A 24,882-nucleotide genomic window follows, 5' to 3' on the forward strand; every position below is an offset into this window, starting at 1 on the left:
GAGTTAAACATTTTATTTTATAATAAGCCTTACATTAGGTTCATTAAACATTTTGTGTATCACCCAAATAAGTTACATTCATTCTGAGCTTTCATGCAGTTTTAAAAAAGTTAGAATTTCTCAAAAAATAATTTTCAAGTGAGCCGTAATAAAGTCTGCATAACCAAGCCAGAATTTTTTCACATCAAGTAAATATTCCAGTTTTCCCTCCTGCTTTGACACTACAGACAACTTACAAAGGCCTCTCCAAATCTGCATTTATTAAACAGAAACTCATAGGAATTACTGAGACTTTCTGACCACCTCGGCTAACTGCAGGAACGCTTTAAAGTACGAGCATGACCACTGAACTGCGCTGCAGGAGGTGACATTTTGCCTGAGGAGAATACTGAAATATCTTACGTTAAAACCTCGTTACAAAGAGACAGACCACCAGCGACAGGCATGCAGAACACTAACAAGAAAGAGGCAGAAAACCTCACATTCACAAGCTTTTAGGGGGACACAGTGTTTATGCAGTCTTCTACTATTTCAAAAAGGTAGTGATATATATCAGTCCTCCTTGCAATGTCAAGGGCAGTTTCATCCAAGTTGTTTTTCAAGTCTGGCTTCACGTAGCGATTCATCAGCAGGAGCTCAAGGGTTTCCCTGCTGTTCTTGTTTCCTGCAGCGATGTGCAGGGGTGTCAGCAGCCCGTTTGTCTGCGCGTTGATGTCTGCGCCCTGCTGCAGCAGGAACGCGGCCACGCTGGTGTTGTTCCACTTGCAGGCGCTGTGCAGGGGCGTCCAGCCGTCCACGGTCTGCGCGTGCACGTCGGCCCCTTGGGCCACCAGCTCGTGTGCAACGTCCAGGTGCCCGCTGTAGGCAGCTCGGTGCAGAGGAGTGTACTGATCCTCATCACGAGCGTTCACAGGAGCCAGCTTTTCCGTCAGGAGCCTCTTCACCGTACCCAGCTGTTTAAAGAAAATAGGGAACTTCACGTGACTCTATGAAACAAGATGTATAGCTTTTGTCACGGACATATTTTATGAAAAATCCTTTGACAGGATCCTTTTCTCCTGAGAAGCTGTAAGGCCTCATAAATGACAAGTAAACAATAATTATCTGCTGCTGTGCAATGCAACAGGTGCATCTTTGGTCTGATGTGGTTGTTTTTAATTAATGGCCAATCAAAGTCCAGCTTAGACTCTCTGGACAGTCACAAGATTTTATTATCATTCCATTCCTTTCCTTTCCTAGCTAGCTTTCTGATGAAATCCTTTCTCTCTATTCTTTTGCATAGTTTTAGTATATAATTTTCTTTTAATATATCATAAAATAATAAATCAGCCTTCTGAAACATGGAGTCAAGATTCTCATCATTTCCCTCGTCCTGGGACCCCTGCGAACACCACCACATGGCTTTGATGGTCCTGAAGTTTAATTTCTGTCAGTGCCAGAAGCACTTATAAAATCTCAGGTACAGCCTCTCCACCCCAGTTAAAAGGCTTATTTGCCATGAAGAGCCTAGCATGCTTTCAGTTTAGAGAAGTTAAAGAAAAGTGCTGTTACTTGAACTTTGAACTGGAATCAAAATTTGTTCTAAAAGCCAATGGATCCAAAGACGCTTCAGTGTGTACGGGCTACAAAGGGGGATGGTTTACATAGAGTGGCTTGCAAAACCAAATCAGAAGAGCTCAGAGAAAGAAAGAAAAGTATAGGTAAATTTTTGTTTGTGGATGAGACTACAGACACGCTCAAAATAACATTCTTGTAAATTACATATGTGAACAGAGCAAGTGCCTTACCCGATTGTTTTCAGCTGCCCAAAGTAGCAATTTCTCTGGATGTTTTTCCATTTTCTTTTCTTGCATTTCGTACCATTCCTCCGTTCTTTCTTGCTCATCATCATCATCATCAGACTGTCCTGACCAACAGCTCTGAGTTCCCACAGGAATCAAATGCCTGTGAGTCTCTAGCAGTTCAAGTTGGTTAAAATGCTCTGTGAAGTCTTCGAACAGCTCGCTGTCATCATCGTCCTCATCAGCTTGCTTGTCTTTATTCATTTTCAGTCAGCATCTGTAGAACAGTATTTATGCCAACTGTAACTGTTATCGGTGCACTGTCAATAAAACTATCTGATGGATGATGCTGGTGTCAACAAACAGCAAAACTCAAGGGAAAACTCAGTGATCCTCTGCTAACCCAGGCTTTGCCAGCTCTGTCAGAACTCACAGATAACATCCACGCTAAAAAGCACCGCGTTACCCCGACCCCGGCACGGCACCACCTTCAGACTGCAGCACTGCACGAGGCTTTGCTGAGCGCACTCGGAACGCTGCTCACTTTACCAACAAAGGGTCTGGAGAGCAGCCCGGACTTTGGGGCAGAGTCTCTGCTCCGCCACAACAGCCCAGCCCAGCCCGGCCCGGCCCGGCCGGCAGCACCGGCCCCGCTCCCCTCCGCGGAGCCCGCATCACCCCGGGCAGGCCGCACCGCCCCGCAAGACACCGGCCGATCCCCGCCCGCCCCGCGGGTCTCCCGTCCGCCCCGCCCGGCCCCGCTCCGGTACCCGAGGTCCCAGCGCCGCCGGGGCTCCGCGCGGGGCGCGCCCGCCGAGCGCTTCCGGGCCGCGCGGCCGCCGGACGTGACGGAACGGGCCGGGCCGGGCCGGGCCGGGGGCGGTGCTCGGCCCGAGCCGCGGCGGGAGCGGGAGATGGAGCGGCGGCAGTGATCGTGCAGAGTGATCGCACCTCACTGTGCCCCCTGGCCCGGCGCCTGGTTTGGTCTCTTGTGCTTCGCGTAGCGCCTGTGAAGAGAGAAGCTGACTCCCTGAGCCGTCAGCGCTGTGCCAGAGCCTTCCCGTGAGGAACTTCGCACCAGGATGAGCGCCGTCAACTCACAGTAAGCTCCCGCTGTCTGCAGCTCCCTGCAGTCCTGACACACCAGGCAGCAAGTGCTTTATGTGTCTGGGACGAGTTAAGAAGAGCCGGGATCGTCAGCTGTGTTTCCCTGTGGTCCTTATGATCACCGTGCTTGCCTTCATGCACGTGTAGATTACCAGTGCAAAAAGAGAATTAGACTTTCCACAAGTATTTTTAAAAGCAAGAAACATACAAAGGGTTCTTTAGTTTTTAATTAGATACTTCAAAGGAGTGCTTGCATCCCTTTACTGGAGCAGAATGACTGGGATAAACCAATCTTCCGACTGGCTGGTTTGGCGATGTGCTGTTTGCAGTACAAGTAGTAAAGTATTTTGGACTGATACTTGGTAGAGTTTTATGGCAAATCTTCTTGTTTCATGACTTTGGACAGATAAGCTTACCTTAGTAAATGCTGTGTAGAAATTCCCTATGTGTATTGCTCTCTGACACTAGTTTTCCTGTCTTATTCAGGGATGATGAAGATACCTTTAAAATACTCGTTGCTACTGATATTCATCTCGGCTATTTGGAGAAGGATCCAGTGCGTGGAAATGATACATTTGTAACTTTTAATGAAATTCTGGACCACGCTCAAAAAAATGAAGTAAGTGCTACTTTTTGGAGAAGGGAAAACTGAAGCTGTTAAAATATGGTCCAATCTGCCAGAAGCTGTAAAGCTTAGTCCTGGTACAGTCTCTAGTAATACCAAATCAAATGGCTGAACTATTTGTTACATTCAGTTTCATTTCTGGTTTAGTAAAAGGAACGCCTGATTCTTTGTGAGAGCATTCTTACTGAATCATGATTTGGTTGCATTAGCAGTGGTTTTGGGTTTCAGTGGTATCTAGAGAGGGTTTGTCTCTGCGAGGGGGAAAAATAATTGAGGAGAGTGAGAGTAGTGATATACAGTCTTCTGACAAACCAGTAGAGATTTGTTAGAAGCTTTTGAAGTGTCATGCAGTGCTGAGTCGCTGAAGTGAGCAGTTCTGCTGCCAAGCAGCTCCGGTTCCTGCACAATCGGTGGCAGAATCCTGTAGTGGGGTGGACAGAGGGATTTCCTGAACTGGGACAATGTCGGAGGAGCCGGGAGCCACCAAGAGCCCGCAGCAGCTGATGGGACCTGGGTGCAGTCAGGAGCAGTTGCAGCCAAGACCCCACCCTACACCTGTGAAAGAAGCTCCAGGGAAATGGCAGCAAGCTGGAGCACTTCCAGGATGGCAAACAGACCTGCCGTGGTGTGACTTTTTGTGCAGGAACAGCACTTGAGCTCTGCCAGCTCCACCAGGGAGCGGTGGTGTCTATCTGGCAGAAAGCCATGGCCTTTCCAGAGAGAAGTCCCTGTTCAGACACAGCTCTGGTTGAGGAGTATCAGGGAATGTGTATGAGAGAGACAGAGAGAGACAGAGACTCTGCTGGAATCAAGTCTACTTTCCTTAGGGCAGGCCTGACAGGCAGGCAGGACACATGATCCAGGGGATTCCCTATCCTCTGGATGAACTCACTGAATTAAGGGACGAGGGCGGGGGGACAATAGCAACAAGTTCCCGCCCAGCACAGCAGGTGCATCTCCTCTGTGACTGCCCCACATCCCCACATGCCCTGACATAACAGGTGTGGGGCTCTGCAAGTGGAACTGAACAAGGACAGTGGTTCATCTAGCGTAGAGGTGTTGCTGAGGTTGGTGCCTGTGCCCAATATCAAAACTCCTTCCATGAAGAAAAAGGGTGGGTTGTTATAGGAGACACGCTTCTGATGGGAACAGAAGACTCAATATGGTCCAGCATGTGCCAGGTGGCCAAGAAGGCCGATGGCATCCTGGCCTGGATCAGCACTGGTGTGGCCAGCAGGAGCAGGGCAGGGACTCTCCCCCTGTACTGGGCACTGGTGAGGCCACACCTCGAGTGCTGTGTTCAGTTCTGGGCCCCTCACTGCAAGAGAGACATTGAGGGGCTGGAGAGAGTGTCTAGAGAAGGGCAACAGAGCTGGGGAAGGGTCTGGATCACAAGTGCTGTGAGGAGCAGCTGAGGGAGCTGGGAGTGTTTAGCCTGGAGAAAAGGAGGCTCAGAGGAGACCTTATTGAACTCAACAACTGCCTGAAAGGAGGATGTAGCCAGGTGGGAGTTGATCTCTTCTCCCAAGCAACAGGACTAGAGCAAGTTGTCAGAAGGTGCACCAGAAGAGATTTAGACTGCGTATCAGGAAAGATTTCTTCCCTGAAAAGGTTGTCAAGCACTGGAACAGGCTGCTCAGGAAGGTGGTGGAGTCGCCATCCCTGTAGATATTTAAAAGATGTACGGATGTGGCACCTGGGGACATGGTTTCATGTTGGACTCAGCAGTGCTGGGTTAACACCTGGGCTTGATGATCTTAGAGTTCCAACCTAAAAAATTCTGTGATTCCATTTTTAAGGACTGGATGTTCATCAGTCAGATTCTTTGTAATTTTGATAAGGTTTTTTCCTAATGCTTTACCAAAAGCTAAATATATGCAGTATATGCAGAAAGAGCAGCTAGCACCTTCTCAGAATAATGTGGTGATGGATGCTGGTTTCTTTGCACTAGGTAGTGCAGCAGTGAGAAAATAATGTAGCTTTTCATGCCTGTCAAAAATGTTCGGGAGCCAATTTGGAGCCCCTTATTACAATAGTAGACTAATCCTTTTTTTACCATTATTAGTTGTTTTCTCCTGTGGCTCTTCATAAATGGGTCTTTTTGGGGTTGACTTTGTTTTAATCAGTAATTTAATTAGGTTTTTTCTAATTAGGAAGTTAAATATTTTTTCTCTTACAACTAACTCCTTTTACCTAGAAGTATTCTTTTCTCATATTTGAGGAAATATATGAAACTCCCCAGAAGAAATAATTTAAACAATTTGCTTAGAAGTCTTTCAAGGTAATACAAAATGTTGTATTAAAATAATAAAGCTTTTTGTTACATACAGGTGGACTTTATTTTATTAGGTGGAGACCTTTTTCACGACAACAAACCCTCCAGAAAAACAGTACACTCTTGTTTGGAGTCACTAAGAAAATACTGCATGGGTGATCGTCCTGTTCAGTTTGAAATTTTGAGTGATCAGGCAGTTAATTTTCATTACAGCAAGTAAGTATGTTACTATAAATTATCATGTAGGGCTTGGTTTGTGTATTGGGTGAGTGTGTTGTGATTTTTATTTCATATTCTCCATGACTGGAACCTGGAATTTTTAGGCCTGTGTGGGGCAGTTCACAGGATAACTTCACCTGTCATCTAAGTCTGTAAAGAAATGTGTACAATATTTTGAGAAACCTCTGAGTGTGGTATGAGTCTTGATATATTTATGTGATGTGCAGTTTCCATTTTGGAAGTACAATACAAGTAATCCAGTTCACATTCAGCAGAGTTCCCTGTGTGTAAGCAAAGGTTGCACAGCCTAATCCACTAGTTCTACACAATTTTTTGTACAAATCTTTTCATGGCTTGTTCTAAAAAAAAGAGGTCTCTTTTGCTACCCTATTCCCATAGAAAGTGGCATTCCAGACCATGAGTAAGAATCTTCTTATGGTTAAGCTTAAGCTTTGGCTTATTCATAATCACTTCTTTCTGAGTTTTACCACATCTATTTGTGATGAAGTTAATTTGAAGAGAATATTGAGAATCATACACAAATTTGCAGATACAGTTTAATTTCTTTTCCTATTTTTGTTTAGGTTTCCTTGGGTGAATTATCAGGATGAAAATCTCAACATTTCTATTCCAGTTTTTAGTATTCATGGCAATCATGATGATCCCACAGGGGTAATTCTTATCATAATTTTACTGTTGCATTACAAAGATACAGAAATACAGTTCTGGGAGACCATGCTACTTTTAGTCAGTTGCTCCACTCTGTGTGTAAATATTCTGTGCATCCTTAGGACTTACCTTAATGAGTGACAACAAGTTAAGAGTAAGTGTGACATTTAAAAGCAAATGTAAATGAGAGATCCATATGAACTGTTTTTAATTTCTTAATGCATGTAGGTTTCTGTCATTGAGAACAGAATCACTTTTCATGCCTAGAAGTAGCAGCCTTTCTGAAAAAGTTTCTAAAACATTCCAACTGTAGAGGCTGAAAGCTTCTTTCCTAAAAAAGGAGAATTTTGCTGTTTTGATTGTGCATATGTGATTGATATGCATCATTTATTTTCAAGGAGGATAATCTGATAATAGTGAAATGGTAGCTTAAAAACAAGCTAATCAAAGTAAACAAGAAATGGTTTAGAAAGCATTAAAATGCACGTGTTAAATTAATGATTTTGCATTTTATATCAAATAGCAGTGTATCACAGAGATGAGGGTTTTAGCAGCAGTTTAACTTTGAACTTACTATAAGGTAGTTACCTTAACCAGATAATTTTTGTAGTAGTTTAGAGACTGGCTAGTTTGAGTGGTTTTTTGCGGTTTTGTTTTTCTGAATGATTTAATGTTTAGTTTCATATTGTTCAAATGAAGTATGACTTGTAAGGAAAAGGGATTTGCTTTTGTACTCTAGAGTATTAGCAAAACCCTTAATATTTGTTGTGGGACTTCTTTTCAACTGCAGAAGTTACTTAAGGAAATATATTCTCTCTTACTTTTGAGACTTTCATTTAGACATTAAACACTTAATGTTCTATTCAAATTCTGTATTTGTTTCTTAGGCAGATTCACTGTGTGCATTGGATATTTTAAGCTGTGCAGGCCTGCTGAATCACTTTGGGCGTTCAACTTCTGTGGAGAAAATAGATATTAGTCCCATTTTATTGCGTAAAGGTAGAACAAAAATTGCTCTGTATGGCTTGGGTGAGTATTTATCTGCCAGACTGTGACTAGACTGTTCATGTATTACTGAAATTTAATAGGTATAAATAAAATTGGAACAAATATATAAGGCTGCAACAAACATGAAGGTCTATATGATTCTAAATTAAAGCATATAAATTCTGTGACAATGTCAGATTTTCCTCCTGCTTTGTGTTACTAGCTGGCAGGGGGTTTTTTTTGCTCATTTAGATAAATCTTCCTAAATTTAATTTTTGTATTTTATTGGTGATAAATGAAGCCTGCTTCAGTTAACCATAATGCTGGTGTATCAAGTCAGAGCAATCACTCTTAAATTCTCTCTGTTGTGTATTAAGTTTATTTCATCCTACTTGAGCAAAACTTAAACACCCAATGTTTATATGCCATTTTGGTTATATTTAAAAACATAATCTGTCTGAGCAGAAATCTAATGTGTTATGTCTCTCTCTGAAGTGGTTCATAAGTAGCACTGGCCATAGGTAGTCTCAGTTACCTTAAAGAAACTTAAGAGTTTCATACTTTAAAGTGGTTCTGTGATATGTTTTCACCTTCAGGTTTGTTCCATTGTATTTTCTCTACTGAATTCCTCTCTACCCTCACTTCATCCTTAGTATGGTTATTTTTGACTGCTCTCTGTCTAGAGAAGTTAACTATTAAGGTCTTATTTTTCCACCCTTATTTTTTGTCCAGTCATGAGTGCTTAAATACCTAATTCCAAGCAACTTTTATAGCTCTAAATTAAGTCCTAGTTGGCCATGATTTTGTGTGTTTAATGAGACACTTGAGATGCTAGGTTTTTGAAAGGTTAGTAGTTAAGATGTTTGAAATGTTAGTAGTTAGTGGAACGATCTAATATCAAAATATAAGAGTTTTCAGTACCAAAGTTGATACTGGGAAATGCAACAACTTTCTAAAGTACCAGTGTTGCTACATGAAGGTGTTCATGGCATGTTTCTTTGTGTTTGTGCCAGAATTATTTTTACCTGTATGACTTTCTCTGATTCAGAGAGCATTTGCTCTTATACAAAATATGGACACTCCACATGGAATTTATTGATGTCTATCATAAGCCTGGCTAAAGATAATTTGGGGTTTTTTTTCCCCACTTAAAAACATCAAGGAAATAATCAATGACTTCCAGGGATGGGGCATGCACAACTTTCTTGGGCAAGCTGTTCCAGTGCCTCATTACCCTTACAATAAAGAACTTCATAGTAATATCCAACCTAAATTTGTCCTCCTTCAGTTTAAAGCCATTCCCCTGTCCTATCATGCTTTCCCTTCTGAAAAGTTCCTCTCCAGCTTTCTTGTAAACTACTTTGGGTATTGGGAGGTTGCTATATTTTTGTTCCTCATGCTTTTTTTAATAGAGTTGCTAGTAAAAATGCTATCAAATACAGACTTGTTTACCACACAAATTTGTTTTTGCTTGTTTGTTTGCCCACTTCAGGAGCAATTCCAGATGAGAGGTTGTATCGTATGTTTGTCAATAAGCAAGTAACCATGCTGAGACCAAAGGAGGATGAAGATAGTTGGTTTAACTTGTTTGTGATTCATCAAAATAGGTAACAGTACTAAATGAATTACAGCAACTTACTGTGTTACTACATTAAATTGTCTGGAAAAGGATAGGTGAGCAAACCAGCTGTGTTATTTCATGCTTCTTGTGAGTAGCTGGTTTCTTAAGATTTTTACAAGTGAAAACATTGTTTTACAGCTCTTTTTGGAGAAGAATTGTAAAGGAAAAGGTTTGAAATAAATGAGTTAGGGAGTTGGGAGATCTCTTCCCAAACTTTTATAGTCTGAGGCAGAGGAGGGTTTGTAGTGTTATGTGCATAAATCTGCTTGTTAGAGCTGGGAGAACACCAAACTTCATATTGTATTTTCTATCCTTGTTTGAGCCATAGTTCAACAAGTGCCCTGTGTTCCCTTGCACTGCTCTGCTTTACAGATTGGTAACATGTTCTAGCTGCCTGCAGGCTGCTACCAGCAGTGGTAGTAGGAACAGGCAGAGTTCTTTTCCAAATAATTTCTTCTGATTTTTCCTGAAGAAGAGGGCAGTCCTCATGCTCAAATAATGGTGAGGCAGACGTAAACAAATAGAGCTCATATTACCCTGTGTACTGATTTCTGTCCTGTAGGCTGAAGGAACTCACTCCTCCACCTGCCTTCTCTTTCAGAAAGGGATTGGGGATGGCGTGTCCCATGTCTGTTTAATTCAGTTGGTTTTCCCCCACCATTTAAAAACAAAAGACAACCAAAACTGATTGCCATGAGATGCTATAAAAGTATTCATATAGTAAAAACCCAAAAGTCTTACCAGCCAAGTAAGAAGAAAAGGGAGATCCAGATAAAAGGAGGGGAGCAGAAAACAGTGAGCTGTGTAAAAAAGTGAGCTATGTAAATTGCCGTATTGTTTAACCAAACACTAAACAACTGTGTAAGGAATAAATGTGAAGAAGAGCTGACATGTATGTCTGATATTATTGCTGGAGTTCCTGTATCATTTTAAATCACACTGATGTTTTTCTCCTTCACTCTCTCCTTGCCCATCCATTATTCTTCTCTTCTCTTGAACAGGAGCAAACATGGAGCGACCAACTACATTCCAGAGCAATTTTTAGATGACTTTATTGATCTTGTTGTGTGGGGTCATGAACATGAGTGCAAAATAGCTCCATTCCGAAATGAACAGCAATGTTTCTATGTTTCTCAGCCAGGAAGTTCAGTGGTGACATCTCTGTCCCCTGGAGAAGCCGTTAAGAAGTGTGTGAGCTTTTCTCTTTGTTCTTGTCTATCCCTTGTCTTACATGTCTCAGATGTTCTTTTGAGAACAGAGAAGTACTTGAATACAGTATGAAAAGACTTGTATTACTGTGTGGATTAGCTTCAGAGTGTGACATAATAAGCAAAGTAGATGGAATGAGTACCTGGTATAACTTCTGCTTTGCTCACAATTTAATCTAACATTTAAAGCAAATGGAACTTAGCTAAGAGGAGTTACACACTGATAAATTGGAATACAAGTAACTGAGTGCAGGTGCTTGTGTATGGAATAAGCATAATCTAAGTGTAATAAAATGGAAGTTTTGCCAGGCCAACCCTGAAGTACAGATCTTTCTGTAGCTTTTGAAATTTTTTCCCTGAAAAGTAAACATGAATTTGAAAACAAATCTTTATACCATAGTTCTTTTAATTTTATCTTCTAGTAAGTTACCTTTCTCCTTCTAGACACATTGGTTTGCTGCATGTTAAAGGGAAAATAATGAAAATGGAGAAGATTGCTCTAGAGACAGTGCGAACTTTCCATATAGAGGACATTGTTCTAGCTGATCATCCAGATCTTTTTCATCCTGACAATCCTAATGTTACTCAGGCAGTACAGGCATTCTGCATGGAAAAGGTAACTTGTGATGATAACAGTTTATAGATAACTGTATGGACAGGGGATGGGATGTGTGACTGGTTTTGAGACTGGAAGATGAGAAATCTTGTGCCCCATATTAAAACAAACTTAGACATTGTTTCCATAGGAAGCTAATTCCATGACATTCACTCTGCAGCCTTGGCTTCCAGATTCCTTGATTGGGATGAGCTATTAAAGTAGGCTGGAACTGCTTTTTAGGTGTCCATATGATTTTTGTACAAAAGCTTGCACCTAAGAGTGGGACAGTGTTGGATGTGCACTTCGGAACCAGCATAAATACATTGACCTAAACCCTGAGAGCTCAACCAAGCAGTCTGAAGTGGCAGAAGTAACTAAGGAAGTTTATTAATTGTTTAGTTCTTAGGTTTATATGGCTCTTTCTGCTTTTCCCTGGAACTAGAAATTTAGCAAAGCATAGTGGCTATAAAATATGAGAGATCAGTGGTGTAGATACTGCTGGACTACACTATATCTGAAGGATAAGCCCTTCTTTGTCATGTTTTTCTCAGTCATTCTTAATGGCTTTTGGCTGCATTTTGTGACATACGTGTTCAGAAACAAGAGCACATTCTATAATGATTTATTTTGATTGCTCCCTTAGCAGCTGGATGTATTTAAAGTTATACTTGAATCGTTCAGGCATCTGTAGGAGAACAAAGTAGAACTGAATTTATAATTCTCCTTCACAGGTGGAATTGATGCTGGACACTGCAGAAAGAGAACGCTTGGGAAATCCTCGCCAGCCAGAGAAGCCTATCATAAGATTAAGAGTAAGAAATTGTTCAGCTTGGATTGCTTTGTTTTTAAAGGTCACTGTGAAAGGTTTCAAAGCAAAGTCATGCTTTTTGTTTAAACACATAATATATAAATTTTTTTTGCTGTGTACAGTCAAATATAAATCACCTACCATACTTCTGTTTACCTGTGTAACCAGTACTCTAAGTTAAAGGATGAGATTGGTCATAAATGTACTTCACTGCTATTCTGAGTAAGGGCATCAAAAGTGGCTATTTACTGTGAATTTTTATAAGTCATATTATCCTGTGTGCTTTCCCAACCCAATTGGAAACTGTTGTGAAAGCTAGTAAATGAAACAAATTAAGAACAAGTTATAAAAATGAGCTATTATTAGCTATTCTGTTAATGTTATTATTAGCTGTTAACTGTTCGGCATAGTAAGGCATTAATTTTAGGTTGACTTATTTCTTACTATTAATTTTTTCCTTTGAAGCATAACAAATATGTTTTGAATTGTGTGGCTTCTCCACTTCTTTTTGTTTCATTTGTCCTTTCCTCACTTAGGTTGATTATGCAGGTGGCTTTGAACCATTCAGTGTCCATCGTTTCAGCCAGAAGTACATGCATCGGGTGGCTAACCCAAAAGATATCATACACTTTTTCAGGCACCGTGAACAAAAAGAGAAAAAAGGTGATTATGAAAGAAGGAATCATTGGCTTGCTTTTGTTTGCATTCATCTCTCTGTATTTTGTTGCCCAGCACTTGCAAAGGTTTGGTGTCTAATGTCTTACAGGAGGAGTAAAGATGCATTGCCTTATTGAAGTGTATATATTGCACAATTATTTCTTTTCTATTTTTGTGTTTGTTCAAAAATTGTGATATTCAGCACAGTGTCTTCTGACAGTTATTCATAAACAGTTTCATTCTCCTTTGGCCTCAGACCTTACTGAGTTATTTATAGTAGTACATATAGCCCCATGCCAGACTGAGTTACTCTATGCTTCTGTGGTAATTACCATGAAAGGCATTAAGTGGCTCACTCCCGAGGATTCTTAGAATAAGCTAATTTGGTTTGACCACTCTGAAGGAAAAGAAGTGGATATAGTGCTATTTCTCTTTATATTTTAATTTTATTTTGTAGTAGTTAATTTGTTCATACCTAAAATAGTAATGAAGGGTGTGGGCTTAAGAGCTGTTGATATATTTTTTTTAAAAGGTCCAAATGTAGGATAGCATTTTGTTTGCCCTAATTAATTGTGTGTATGAGGTGCTCTTGGCTTGTCTCTTCCAGGTTTGTTTCTATTCAAATATTTGTGCAAAACCAATAATAGCTGTTAGTATTGCAGCATTTCTCACTGTTTCCTAGAATTTTTAATAAATGGTTAATACATGTTGTTCAAATACTGGATTTGTAATAGTTGCTAATGAAGATTCAGCTTGTACAGGAACATAATGTGCTAAAAAACTCTTTCTAGTTTGCATTAGTACATTGCAAGTGCATTGTCCAGTTCCAGTGGCAGTTTTTATGAATACTGTCAGTTCTATAAAGTTCAAAACATCATTTCATGAATAAAAATTGCTTTTAGTGAGGCATTTTTAAAATTATACTGTATTGATCTTGGTTTATTTTGCTTTGGTTTCCTTTTTTTATAGTTGTATAATCTTATTAACATTTTCAGAATACACAGTAGCTGCCACATCTACCACCATGTTTCACTAATTTACTTTTCCTACTTAATGGGCATGTCAGCTTCGGGAAGGGAAGGTGAAAGTACTGCCATGGCTTTTGTGTTGCTTTATTAGATAGCCTCTTATGCAAGGGAAGTGGCTGAGGAAGCACACAATGTTGTCATTACGTGCACATTGTGGTACACTACAGGGGATGTTAAAACTGCAGGAATTCAGTCTATAGTCTAAAGCTGGCTATAGTCACTTAAAATTATTTGTGTGGTACGTGCTAACCTAGGATGATTATCCTTGTCATCCTTCTGCCATTCCTACCTTGCTGCCTGAGAAGGGGGGATGAGCTATGAGCGTTTCCTATTGAAAATCAGTCAACGTGCTACAGAGGAGAATCTCTTTTCTAGTAAATGGGTTACTTATAAAAAACTTTATGCTTTGACTACTCCTATGATTTTCTTCTATTTGTGACCTTCTAGAGTTCAATTATAATAACCTTCAGAACACCCTGTTCAATATATAATTCCAGATATATGTTAGTTGGAACACTTTATATCTGCTAGAAATGGAGTTGTCTGCACAATTATTATGTTTCTCTGTGTTTCCAATGAATAGACTCTAAAAAGAGCAAAAAGCTTTACATATAAAAGGGACTACAATTCTTAGGAGACTTGCATTAACCTTTTTTCCTGCTACTGTCAGTGGGATGGTTCAGTCGGATGGGAATAATTAAAAGCTGTAAATCTGGATGATGCCACTGTGCTTTTCTATTCTAGACATTGATCTTAATTTTGGAAAATTGGTTAGCAGACCTGCTGAGGGAACAACACTGAGGGTAGAAGACCTTGTAAAGCAATATTTCCAGACAGCAGAAAAGGTATATTTCTACCTTTTATAATTTTCCTTTTTAATGTCATATATTTTTATCACCTTTTTTTTTTCTTTCTTAGGGGAAGCAGTGTGCCCTGAAAAGACTCTGACATTCACCGAGAAATGAATTTATTTCCCAAAACACTGTGTGTGTGTTTCAGATGACACATGAAGTGTGTGTCTTAGATTAGCAAGTTACTGCTGTGTATAGATTGTGTAGGTGTGTGAACACACACTGCTTTGAGAGCATGATAGTTCTTTGTGTGAACTTGCAGTGTGTGCCCTGTACTGTGTCATGTACTCAAGTACAGGAGGAGAATCTCAGGCAGTGTGTGAGGGAAGATCTGCCTTAATTTACTCTAGAACCAGTGTGAGACTGTAGGATTTACTATTACCAGCTGACTTAGAGTCACTTGTTGCTTTGCAGTGTGTTTGTGTCCTCAGATGTAGTGCACATCCACATTTTATTTAAAGTAGAGCAGGGAGAAGGAAGAGAGACTCATGATAATTTGCTTCCTTCCCACCCTGTTGTTAAATATAGTATATTTCCCTTTCCCAGCACCAGTGCAGTAACATCTATGAGCCAGGTGCACAAATGCTTGATGTAGTTGATCAAACATAACTTGCAGAAGCTATTTCAGTTGTAGAAAGTCTTTAAGCAAGAATTCTTGAGGTAAAGATCCTTCAAATTACGTCATCCTGCCTAACCTTAGACACATGCTAGATGTGAGTATTAGGACAGCATAAATCATGTTCCTTTGTTATACTTATTTTACTTAAGCATTTTATTGTATAATAGTTAGGAAGTTTATTCTTCTGGGCAGCATTATTTCCTGGAAGATTTTATTTTAGATATTACTAGCATTGCAGTTTCTTTACTGTCCATAAAGCCTTTGGCTTTGACTAGTTTGAAAAATACTCTGTAAAGTTAATGTGACATGCTAGTAGCAAGAGAGTTGTATGTTTATGACACATAATATTTGCTTATTGCTGTGCTTTTCTCTGATTTAAATAAGCAATGCACATTACTGTTTTTGCAACCAATTTAATGTAATATTTATCTGAAACAGCCGGAATATTGCTTGCTTTCTCTAATGGCAGATGCTTCTTAACAAATTGTTTTCCCCAATTCTAAAGAAAGTACAGCTTTCACTTCTAACCGAAAGAGGAATGGGAGAAGCAGTGCAAGAGTTTGTGGACAAAGAGGAAAAAGATGCCATAGAAGAGCTGGTGAAATTTCAGCTAGAAAAAACGCAAAGGTTTCTCAAGGAGCGTCGCACTGATGCAGTGGAAGAAAAAATAGATGAGGAGGTAATGTCTGTTAATGTTGATTCCCCAAGAGAGGTCAAGACAGTAGAAAAATCCGTGCTCAAACACAATTTAATAGAATTGCCTGTGTGGAGCATCTGCTTGAGGCAAGCGTTGCCTCAGTTGTCAAGCAGAGGCAACACTTGACTCTAGTAATTTTCTGCAATTAATAAATGAATAATTAATTTATGAGGAAGTTTCAAATACGTGATTTCAAAACTTGTACTGAAAATGGAACATGCGCACATGTTCACAGAAAAAAATCTGTCTTAATACATGTAGAACTACATATTTACTACTGTTCTGAGAAAGATGGCCGGTATAATCTCTTTGTAGCTCTTTCGTATTGGCTTAGGGAAGAGTACAAGAACAGGACAAGCAAAAAAGAAATTTATACTTCAGGTGCTCTGCTTGCTTCTAACTGCTTGCAGGTCAGGGTATCCCAAAGACAGGCCTGGTTTATGTGTATTGAGGAACTCTTGAATGGTATTTTTGTCAACCAGTTGAGCTTCCACGTGAGCCCATGTATTCAGCTGTAATATTCAACACTGTAGAAGTAATTGTTCTGCAGCTTATCTGTGCACTGTTTAAAGAATAATTTGGTGGGGAAGGAAGGCTACATGTACATGTTTTCTTACTGATTGCTTTAATTCATGAGGGGTTGAAAGACACAATAAGTAATCAGTGCCTGCAGGCTTTCTGTGACACTTCAGGGTATATTTTCTGTTGTTGTTTGTCCTTAGAACTAATGTCTTCTTTCTGTCATTCCTCATATCTTTTTCCATATTTTTCAAGTTGAACTTCCTTAGTTGTACAGCATTGTCTCTTCTCATAATAGTTATTTTCTGTCTTCCTTCTTCATCTCTACCTCTTTTTCCAGTTATTCATATTCCAGTGTCCCTTATTGTCAAAATTACTATCTTATTCTTCTCTTAAACATAGTATCTCCTTCATCATGTGCCAGGCTTTCTTCCTTGCCCTAACCAAACTGTTCAGTTATTCTTGGACTCTCCACTTCTCACATGAGCTTGACTTAATGATTCAGTGATTAAGGCTTCACACTGGCTGTATTTTGATTGTTGTATGCCATGAATTGTTATTTTGATGGGAACTGGTTTTTTATTCAGGTGCGAAAATTCAGAGAGAGTAGAAAAAAGAATACCGAAGAAGAAGATAAGGAAGTCCGTGAGGTAATTTCTCTGAGTTTTGAACATAGACTGAAAAATGGAGTGGTGACTTCTGCATATAAATGCAGTCATTTAGCATTGTCCTTGACAAAAATTCTTCAGCATTGTCCTTGAAAAAATGTGCCTGTCTGCCTTTGAGGCTTAGTAAGTCTGTTTTAAATCTTTGTTAGGATAGTTATGTACCTAAGCTACTGCTCAATTTGGCTTTTGAGGTCTCTTTTTTGTACAAATTTGTGAATCTGATTGTTCATTATTTCTTGTTTTTAATGGAGGTTAGACCAGGCAGGTGACTTTCAAAGACCTTTCAGCTTAAGCTCTTTGTGATCTCATTGCCAGTGGACATGTGGCTGGAATGTATTCGGTGGTATTACTGGAACAAATGGGGAATATTGATAAACCTTTAGGTACTGTGTCCTTATCTATTACAGCGACTTGATGAGGGCTCCTCAGGGTGAGAGAGATGGACGAGAATCTTGGTTCATGATCAGAAGGCTGGATTTATTAATATATGATATATAATACATTATGACTATACTGAAAGGAATAGAGAGAAAAGTTTCAGAAGCTGCTAAGCTAAGAATAGAATAAGAAAGAATGAATAACAAAGTTCTGTGTCCAGGGAATCTGTCCCCAAGCTTGCTCCTGTGATTGGCCCCCAATTGTAAACATGGAACATGAGCCAATCACAGGTGCACCTGCTACATTTCACAGCAGCCGATAACAGAAGAATTGTTTACATTCTTCTTCTGGGGCCTCAGCTTCCCAGAAGGGATAATCCTAAAAGAAAGGATTTTATGAAAAAATGTCTGTGACACTTATCAGCAATCTTAAATCTCCCACATTCATACTTCGATTGCATATATATTTTCAGAGAAAACTGCCAACCTCTGTTAGCATGGGTGCTCCTTTGTCTTTGCAAGTTATGTGAGACTGGAATGGAATTTTGAGATAAAGGACACTGGGATGAGATTCAGTTCTCCTGGTCTGGGATATCATCACCTGAGCTAGTTGTCTTAAGCACTGTACTCTATTAATCAATAGAGTGCAAGTCAGTGGAGCCCATAGGGTGCTTTCTCTGAGCAGGCACGTGGAGCTGACACAGGATGAGCTGAGCTGCTCACCAGACTTCACCGACAACGTGTCACATTAATGAGCTCCACTCTGTTATCAGTCTTAGATAACTACTTTATATGTACACATCTAATTACGGATTTTCACAGATGTCCTCATCTTCCGTAACACTGGATTTGTGTCTTCTAAACCTCGCTGGTTTAGAATTACACATTTTTATTTATAGTTTTGTTATATATTTATTGTACATAACTAGGATTTAACAATGGTGTGTTTCATGATTTAAGATTCTTTTTCCTGTAATTATTTTTCCATTTCAGGCAATGATCAGAGCCAGAGCCCACCGATCTGAGGGTGATGCTCTGGTTGCAGCCTCCAGTGATGAAGATTCCATGGATATAGAGAGGATGGGCACTAGCAATCCGAGTGATGGCCTTTCTTCAACACTGAGCCGAGGAAGGGGTCGGGCAAGAGGCAGGGCAAGAGGTGCAAGAGGACAAAATTCAACAGCAAGAGGTTCATCTCGAAGAGGAAGAGGTAAGAAAAACTTTGCACTCCTTGTAATGCAGTTCCTGACTTTTTTTCTTTAAAAGTTGACTCTTTTCTGATGCTTCCATCAAATGGAAATTTGCTGCTTAAGAACTACTGGAAAAAAACTCTTCTCAAATACTTGGGGTATCCTATTACATAAAATTACTGCCTTACAAGGCTGAAGTTGGGACTTTTTCACTGTGATTAAAAGAAAAATATCATGCTTCCCTGCTGTGGAAACATAGCATACTCCTAAAAGATGCATTCTTGGGAAGTTCTGTGCGATGAAGTGCATGGATAGACCTTTGTTACTGCTAAAGATAATGCATTTGATCAGTGTAAAGAGGAGGTACATCTCTTTACTAATCATCTCTCCTAATGTAATTTACAGGAGACTTTATTGTTTCTAGTGACTGACAGTAGAGGGAGTGTTTCTTAAGCAAAAAGAGTTAAATAGCTCCTGCACTGAGTGTGATTGTACACTTTTGCAGTGGTACTTCCTTTACAGTTGCACTTTCACTGAGTACATATATATATATATATATATATATATATGTAAATAAGTGACTCCTTTGAGTTATCTCAGTAGTATGCCCAAATGTGTGAGTGGGTTGAGTTCAAATGAAGGCTGTCATCTTGCCTCTGATTTTGTTAGTGCTTTTAAACTAGTTCTGTGAGCCTGTGCTCCACCACTGTTGTGATCCCATCAGAGGAGAGCCCTCTGTGTTAAGAGGTTGTGTCTGGGGACCTTTGAACAGTTGTCCCAGAGCAGTTCTTCTGCATGTAGGGAGGGCTATAATTCAAGGAGAAAGTGAGGAGTAAAGAGGATTGTAGATTTTTTTAAAGTGACTAAGTGACTTCCCGCTCAGTAATAATAGACTAGAGAGGAAAAAAAAAACCTGCTGAACAGATTTGCATTTTGTTTGTTATATCTACAGGAACCACTAGCCAAGAGTCAGCTTCTGGCAGCAGATCCTCCAAGCCTGTATCTGTTCCGGGCAAAAATATGTCTATCCTGGATGGTAGGCCTGTGATCTATCTTTACTCTCCTCAAATTGTAGTGAAGCTGTTTGTTCAATGATGAAGTGCTTTAATTGCCTTTTATTCTGTCAGTCAATTTCAGCTGTGAGAGATTATTTCAGCAGTAATGAAATATAATAATTAACAGTGATGAGAGAAAGAAAAACGAAAAGGAAAAAAATTAGTGATATTCTTCTGTCATGGGGTAAAATGGAATGTGCTAGATCTGCAAATAGGAAACATATTACATAATGCAGTTTCTTAAGGAGTATGCATAGAAAGAATGCGTCTTAATATTTTAGGCAGAATTTTCCTCAGGGGATAAAAAGTTACATTTGACTGATGTTTACAAGTTAGTCAGCTTTAATGCTGATCCATGTAGCCTTACATTGTAGTGAGTTTTGTAAATTCCAGTTTTTACTAGAGAAGAAAACCTTATCTTTAAGCCACCTACATATGTGAGAGTAGCTGTTCCTTGCTGTAGAGGAAAGGCACTGAGTAACCAGCATAGGTCATCTGAGAATTAAAGAAAAAAATACTACACATAAACCCCTCAGAAAATACACCAAGGTAGACTGAATTTTAAATTATTCAGCAAATTACCTTAATTGTAAATTGGTCAGCAAATGAAAGACTGCAGAGAAATGAATTTTAGCAGGGGTGTTCATAATTAGCCTGTTAGATATACAGGAATTTCAGTCACAGTAATATTTTTTGCATCCTCTTAACCAGCATTACTGATGGTTTTTCAGCCAGACTGGGAACCTGCAGCTGCACAGAGGGTTATAGCCCTGGGCTGACAGACTTAATTTATGTTTTGGTTTGGTTTGTTTGTTTTACAGGGGTTTTTGCAGTGGAAATGCATGCTAGGCACATGTTAAATAAGAAGTGTATAATGTTGTTTGTATTTGATTGTGTGAGCATTTTAAAAGTATTGCATATGTTTTATTCCAGTCTTTAGGTCTTCCAAAACAGACCACTCTTCAAATTCGTTCCAGTCTTACTCTGAGGTAAGCACCTTGTTGTATGAGTGAAGTTGTGCTTTTACTGTTGATTTTAAGAATAAATACACAGTCAAAGCATTAGCCTAAATCAGCAGATGTTCCCAAACTATCAGTTCCAGCTTTAAGTTTCTACATATTAATCTGTAGACCTTTTGTATCCTTTTTTTGTTATGGTGTTTGTCTGAGAGAAGCCATGCTTTATTTGTGGCCATAGCCTAAGATACAAGGTGTCTATACATGAGTGTTTTGGTGGGTTGTGCTAGGTCAAAGATGTGAAGAATAAACTTGTGCTGTATTTGCTAATTTGTGCAGTTCTAGCCTGGAGCCCTCTCAAGTGTATATTATTCTAACTAAATAGGTGTATAGTTGGAAAAAACCCAGAGTTTCTGTGCTAGAATGCTGACACATTATGCACTCTCTCTGTAAGGAGAAATTCTGTGGAAAAACTTTATACTTTTTTTTTCCAGGATATTATAGATATTGATTCTGATCCAGAAGATACTTCTTTTGTTCCTTCTTCCAAAATAAATCAAAGGTCAGTATGTTTGCTTCATGAATGCAATATATGCCTTATTTTTGGCTAGCAATTGGCAGTCAAAGGGTCTGATTGACTACCAGATTTTTAGGAAAGTCACTGCACTGCTAAGAAAATTTATATAAATTTTTGCTTGCTAATATGGGTTATCTTTTTGTAACAGAAAAAATTAAATTACTGATTGAGGTCAACTTGATCAGAACTTTAGTATGAAGATGTTATTTTAAGAGTTTGTATTGTTCTACTTATTGTTATGCCTGTTTATTTTTATTTTGTGTATTGGTGGTCCAACTCTTAAGTTAAAAGAGAAGTTATTGGAATGTCTGGTGACTGAGAACATGCTGGTGCCATTTTTTTTCTCTTTGTATGTTTCAAGGTTGCCAGCTACGTCTTCACATAGTAAAAGAGGTTCACAAAGCCAAGCATCTAGAGGAATTGAGTATGAGTCAGATGAGGTATGGTATATAGTACTGTTTTTTCATTTTATTTCATGTAAGTTTCTATAGCTCACTGTTTTACACCTATTTGAATAAAGCATTTCAGAGTGAAATTGAATTTATTATTTTTTTCACTAACAGGGCTAGATTATTGCAGCCAAGTACCTACATAATTACCAAAAATAAGGCTAGAAAAGTACCTCAGAAAAATACCCGATCCTTTTTCCCTTCAATTTGTAATCAGTGAATTGTCATTACTGAAATGTGGGCCTGGAATTGCCTGGGAGAGAAAGTAATTATAATCTCTTCTAGTGCTTAGCTATATCCTTTCATTTAGTTATATATTTTATTCTTCTAAGAAGGAAGATTTTTTTTTTTTTGCATTTAGAAACAGCAATTTTCAGGGCATATTATTATTGCAAATTACCTAGGTACACTTCTTAAAAAATTTAAAACACTGTCTTCAAGTCTAATATGTCTGTTCTTGCAGTGTATCTTTGAACTGCTAGGAAATGATTTCTTCCATAATGAAACAAGTAGAACTTTTTACACAGTTTTGCACTGAATAGAAGACATTATTCTGTCAAGCACTGTGCAGTTTGTTTTCAGAGTCTGTCCTGCATGCTCAGAATCCATTCCTTAACAGTGTCAGGTGGTGGCCACTTCAGAGAAAAGACTACATTGTTGTCTCTTCTCCCCGCTGTGCTATCTCTTCTTGTACCTGGAATGAAACCTACATGTTTGCTTGAATATGCAAAAATAAACAGTATTTTTAATTCATACAAATATTAGTAAACTATGATGTGCAACGTGTTTATAGACATAATTTAACTGAGGAATGTGCTGCTCATTTACAACTGAAATATAGATTGTACCTTATGTCAAAGTAGCTGTTCTGGTCATATTGACATAAACTTCTATTCTCTGCACACATCTCACACTGGCTTCTAAGTTAATAAATGACCTCTTTCCTTTCAAAACCAGGTCTGTCAGAAAACATGGAATAGTATGGCTAGGCTTTCTAGTTTGAACTAAAGGTGACTTTGCTTTTTTATGACTTGTAACACCTGCTAATTTTAGTAATGTGTGTCTCTTTGGAAACTGCAGGATGATCCGTTCATGAGTTCTGCACCGTCAAGAAGAGCTAAGTGATTTCTGACTCACTGTGCGAGAGAGAGTGGAAGTTTGTGAAGAAAATGGAAAACAGTTTGCAAAACTTTGTCTATGTGATATTTCCCTGTAAATGATGGCTTGCCTTCCATTTTCACTTCTGTGTAATGGTTTGGTTTGGTTTTGTTGGTTTCTTTCAGCGGCACCAAATTTGCTGTAATGTCTGTTACATTGCTTGATGCACTAGGCTAGAAGGGCTCATATTCTAAAGTACTGCCTGAAAGTGCAAGTTCTTTCTAAAGCTCTGAAACTCTGTATTCTTTTTAAGATGATAATAAAAATGACAGTTATATCTTTTCTATAAAACTCCATCTGTGGTTTGAATTTTGCAGAGAAGGAAGTTTATAGTCTGCAGGTATGAATATGGACACAGTGTCAGTACGGTGGAACTTGTACTTACCTGCAATCTGGTGTGAATACAGTTGAAAACTCTGAGTTCAGAGTCATAGTTTGACACAAGGATGTGATTTTCAGTATTGAAGCTATAAAATGTCTTAATGATTTCAAGTCTACCAAGAGAACCTAAACCCAGTATTGCACAGTTATTAAACATTATTAAGTTATTATACATTACAAAGTTATTGCTAAAGTTATTATATATAATTAAAGTTATTATTATATTATAAAGTTATTAAGATGTTACACACATCTTAGGAAAATATTTTAGCTGAATGTGTATGAATAATAGGAATCATATCAAAGGCTCTCTCCCTTTTTGTAGGTTTTTTTTTTCAGTCAGCTGTCAGATTCACAGTGTCTTTGTGTTTTACCTGTGGGAGATGCTTTGTGTTTTATCTATGGAAGATAAACATAGCAGCCTTCACTTCAGGGGAAAACATGTAACTGGAGTGTGCAGAAAGACTGTACTGTAAAGAGATGCTTGTCCTAAACATTAATGTGATTGATTATACAAGGGGGCAAGATGCTCTGAAAATCAACATGATTTCTCAGTGGTCACACTGGATAATTTTTTAAAAAATCACTTTTCACCCATGTAATTTCAATTCCCCTGCCCCAGAAAAGCTCAAAAATTCATTAAAGCCATAGTAGTGAAAGATTGTTCCCAGGAGCAGGGGCAGGGGCAAAAGCACACTGTGCTGTGTATTTAAAAAGAAAAAAAAAGGCATTATTCCTCTTTTTGAACACTTCCAAACTTTTTCGCATGTCTAGCTGACTTTTTTATATTCTTCTTATAATCTTTTATTCCCACCAAGCCTGTTTTCTAATTTGTTATAATTTTGTTAAGAGTATTCTTGCAAAGGTATTTTTGATGACTTTTTTATTACCTGAATTCGTGATCCATCCATATAGCTTCATTTCAAACATTATTTTTTTCACTTTAGAAATGGCATAATCTCACAGGCACCTTTTATAAAAACCGTGTTCAGCATGCCAAATCCTGACATTTCTGTGCAGCTGCCTGTTTTACTGTTGGAGTGCTGGGGATTGATGAGCAAGGGTGAAGTTGGCAGAAACAGGTACCAAGCTGCCAAATCTGTTATAGCCTGTTCTCTAGTAACAACCAAACATAGGTGAGCTGCTTAAACAGCTCATACTGGAGCGTGTTTTAAATACAAAATTGAATCAGAAAGGTGTTGTGAAGCAGAGAAAGGCACACCAGCAACATGGGAGACACCTGACACAGAGAGCTTCCACTGGGCTTTTCCATAACCCTTTGTGGGTATTTTGGGGGTGCCTGTCCAGAGTGGCTGGACCACCTCCTCTGGATCACAAGACAGAGAATGCAGCTCAGAGGAGAGTGGGCTTGAACTGACTGAGGGGAGAAGATTCCCATCCTGCAGCAGCTTGGCTTAGGAGGTAAGATACCCTGCTGTCCTGGGTGCACCTCATCTTCAAAGCTCTATCTACATCTGCAAGGGTACCCTACTAGAAATTAAGGATTAGATTAAGGGGCATAAATAAACAAAGCTGATAATTTTTGCTGAAATACAGATTATAGTACAGGAGAAGAGGATGTAATAGATGTGAAACAATAAGAGCTGGTGTTTGAGTGGCAGAAGAGGGAATGCCTTTACACACTGGCCAGTGGTGCTGGAAGGGAGAGGGGGACTTGGGAGCTGCTGGAGCAGCATAGCAAGCAGGGGAGACATATGCCATTGACCCTTCTGTTCTCATCCCAAACATATAAGAGCACTGCTCTGTCCTACTGTTTTCTTGAGCCTTTATTTGAGACTGGT

At 39.2% G+C, this 24,882-nt stretch overlaps 2 protein-coding genes across 4 annotated transcripts; one reads left to right on the plus strand and one right to left on the minus strand.

The window, feature by feature from the left end:
• ANKRD49 (ankyrin repeat domain 49) lies at positions 1 to 2,870 on the minus strand. Of its 2 annotated transcripts, none has more exons than XM_064718834.1 (3): positions 2,552 to 2,626; positions 1,788 to 2,058; positions 1 to 953 (listed from the first exon to the last, which is right to left on the minus strand). In XM_064718834.1, exons 2-3 carry the CDS (start codon positions 2,043 to 2,045, stop codon positions 495 to 497), a joined length of 717 nt encoding a protein of 238 aa, XP_064574904.1. In that variant the 5' UTR covers positions 2,046 to 2,058; positions 2,552 to 2,626; the 3' UTR covers positions 1 to 494. The 2 variants fall into 2 exon arrangements, with proteins under 2 accessions (XP_064574904.1, XP_064574913.1); XM_064718843.1 differs by lacking the exon at positions 2,552 to 2,626 and adding an exon at positions 2,733 to 2,870 and having other exon boundaries at positions 3 to 953.
• Positions 2,745 to 22,993, plus strand: MRE11 (MRE11 homolog, double strand break repair nuclease). 2 transcript variants are annotated; one of them, XM_064718814.1, is made up of 19 exons: positions 2,745 to 2,883; positions 3,375 to 3,507; positions 5,844 to 6,004; positions 6,592 to 6,679; positions 7,564 to 7,705; positions 9,156 to 9,270; positions 10,286 to 10,471; positions 10,937 to 11,108; positions 11,822 to 11,902; positions 12,435 to 12,561; positions 14,328 to 14,428; positions 15,559 to 15,732; positions 16,857 to 16,919; positions 18,308 to 18,524; positions 19,457 to 19,540; positions 20,493 to 20,548; positions 21,010 to 21,077; positions 21,454 to 21,532; positions 22,622 to 22,993. In XM_064718814.1, exons 1-19 carry the CDS (start codon positions 2,864 to 2,866, stop codon positions 22,664 to 22,666), a joined length of 2,112 nt encoding a protein of 703 aa, XP_064574884.1. In that variant the 5' UTR covers positions 2,745 to 2,863; the 3' UTR covers positions 22,667 to 22,993. The 2 variants fall into 2 exon arrangements, with proteins under 2 accessions (XP_064574884.1, XP_064574892.1); XM_064718822.1 differs by lacking the exon at positions 2,745 to 2,883 and having other exon boundaries at positions 5,863 to 6,004.
• Positions 22,994 to 24,882: the final 1,889 nt, after the last annotated feature.

The sequence above is a fragment of the Zonotrichia leucophrys genome, chromosome 1, assembly GCF_028769735.1.
Source record: "Zonotrichia leucophrys gambelii isolate GWCS_2022_RI chromosome 1, RI_Zleu_2.0, whole genome shotgun sequence".
Lineage (NCBI taxonomy): Eukaryota > Metazoa > Chordata > Aves > Passeriformes > Passerellidae > Zonotrichia > Zonotrichia leucophrys.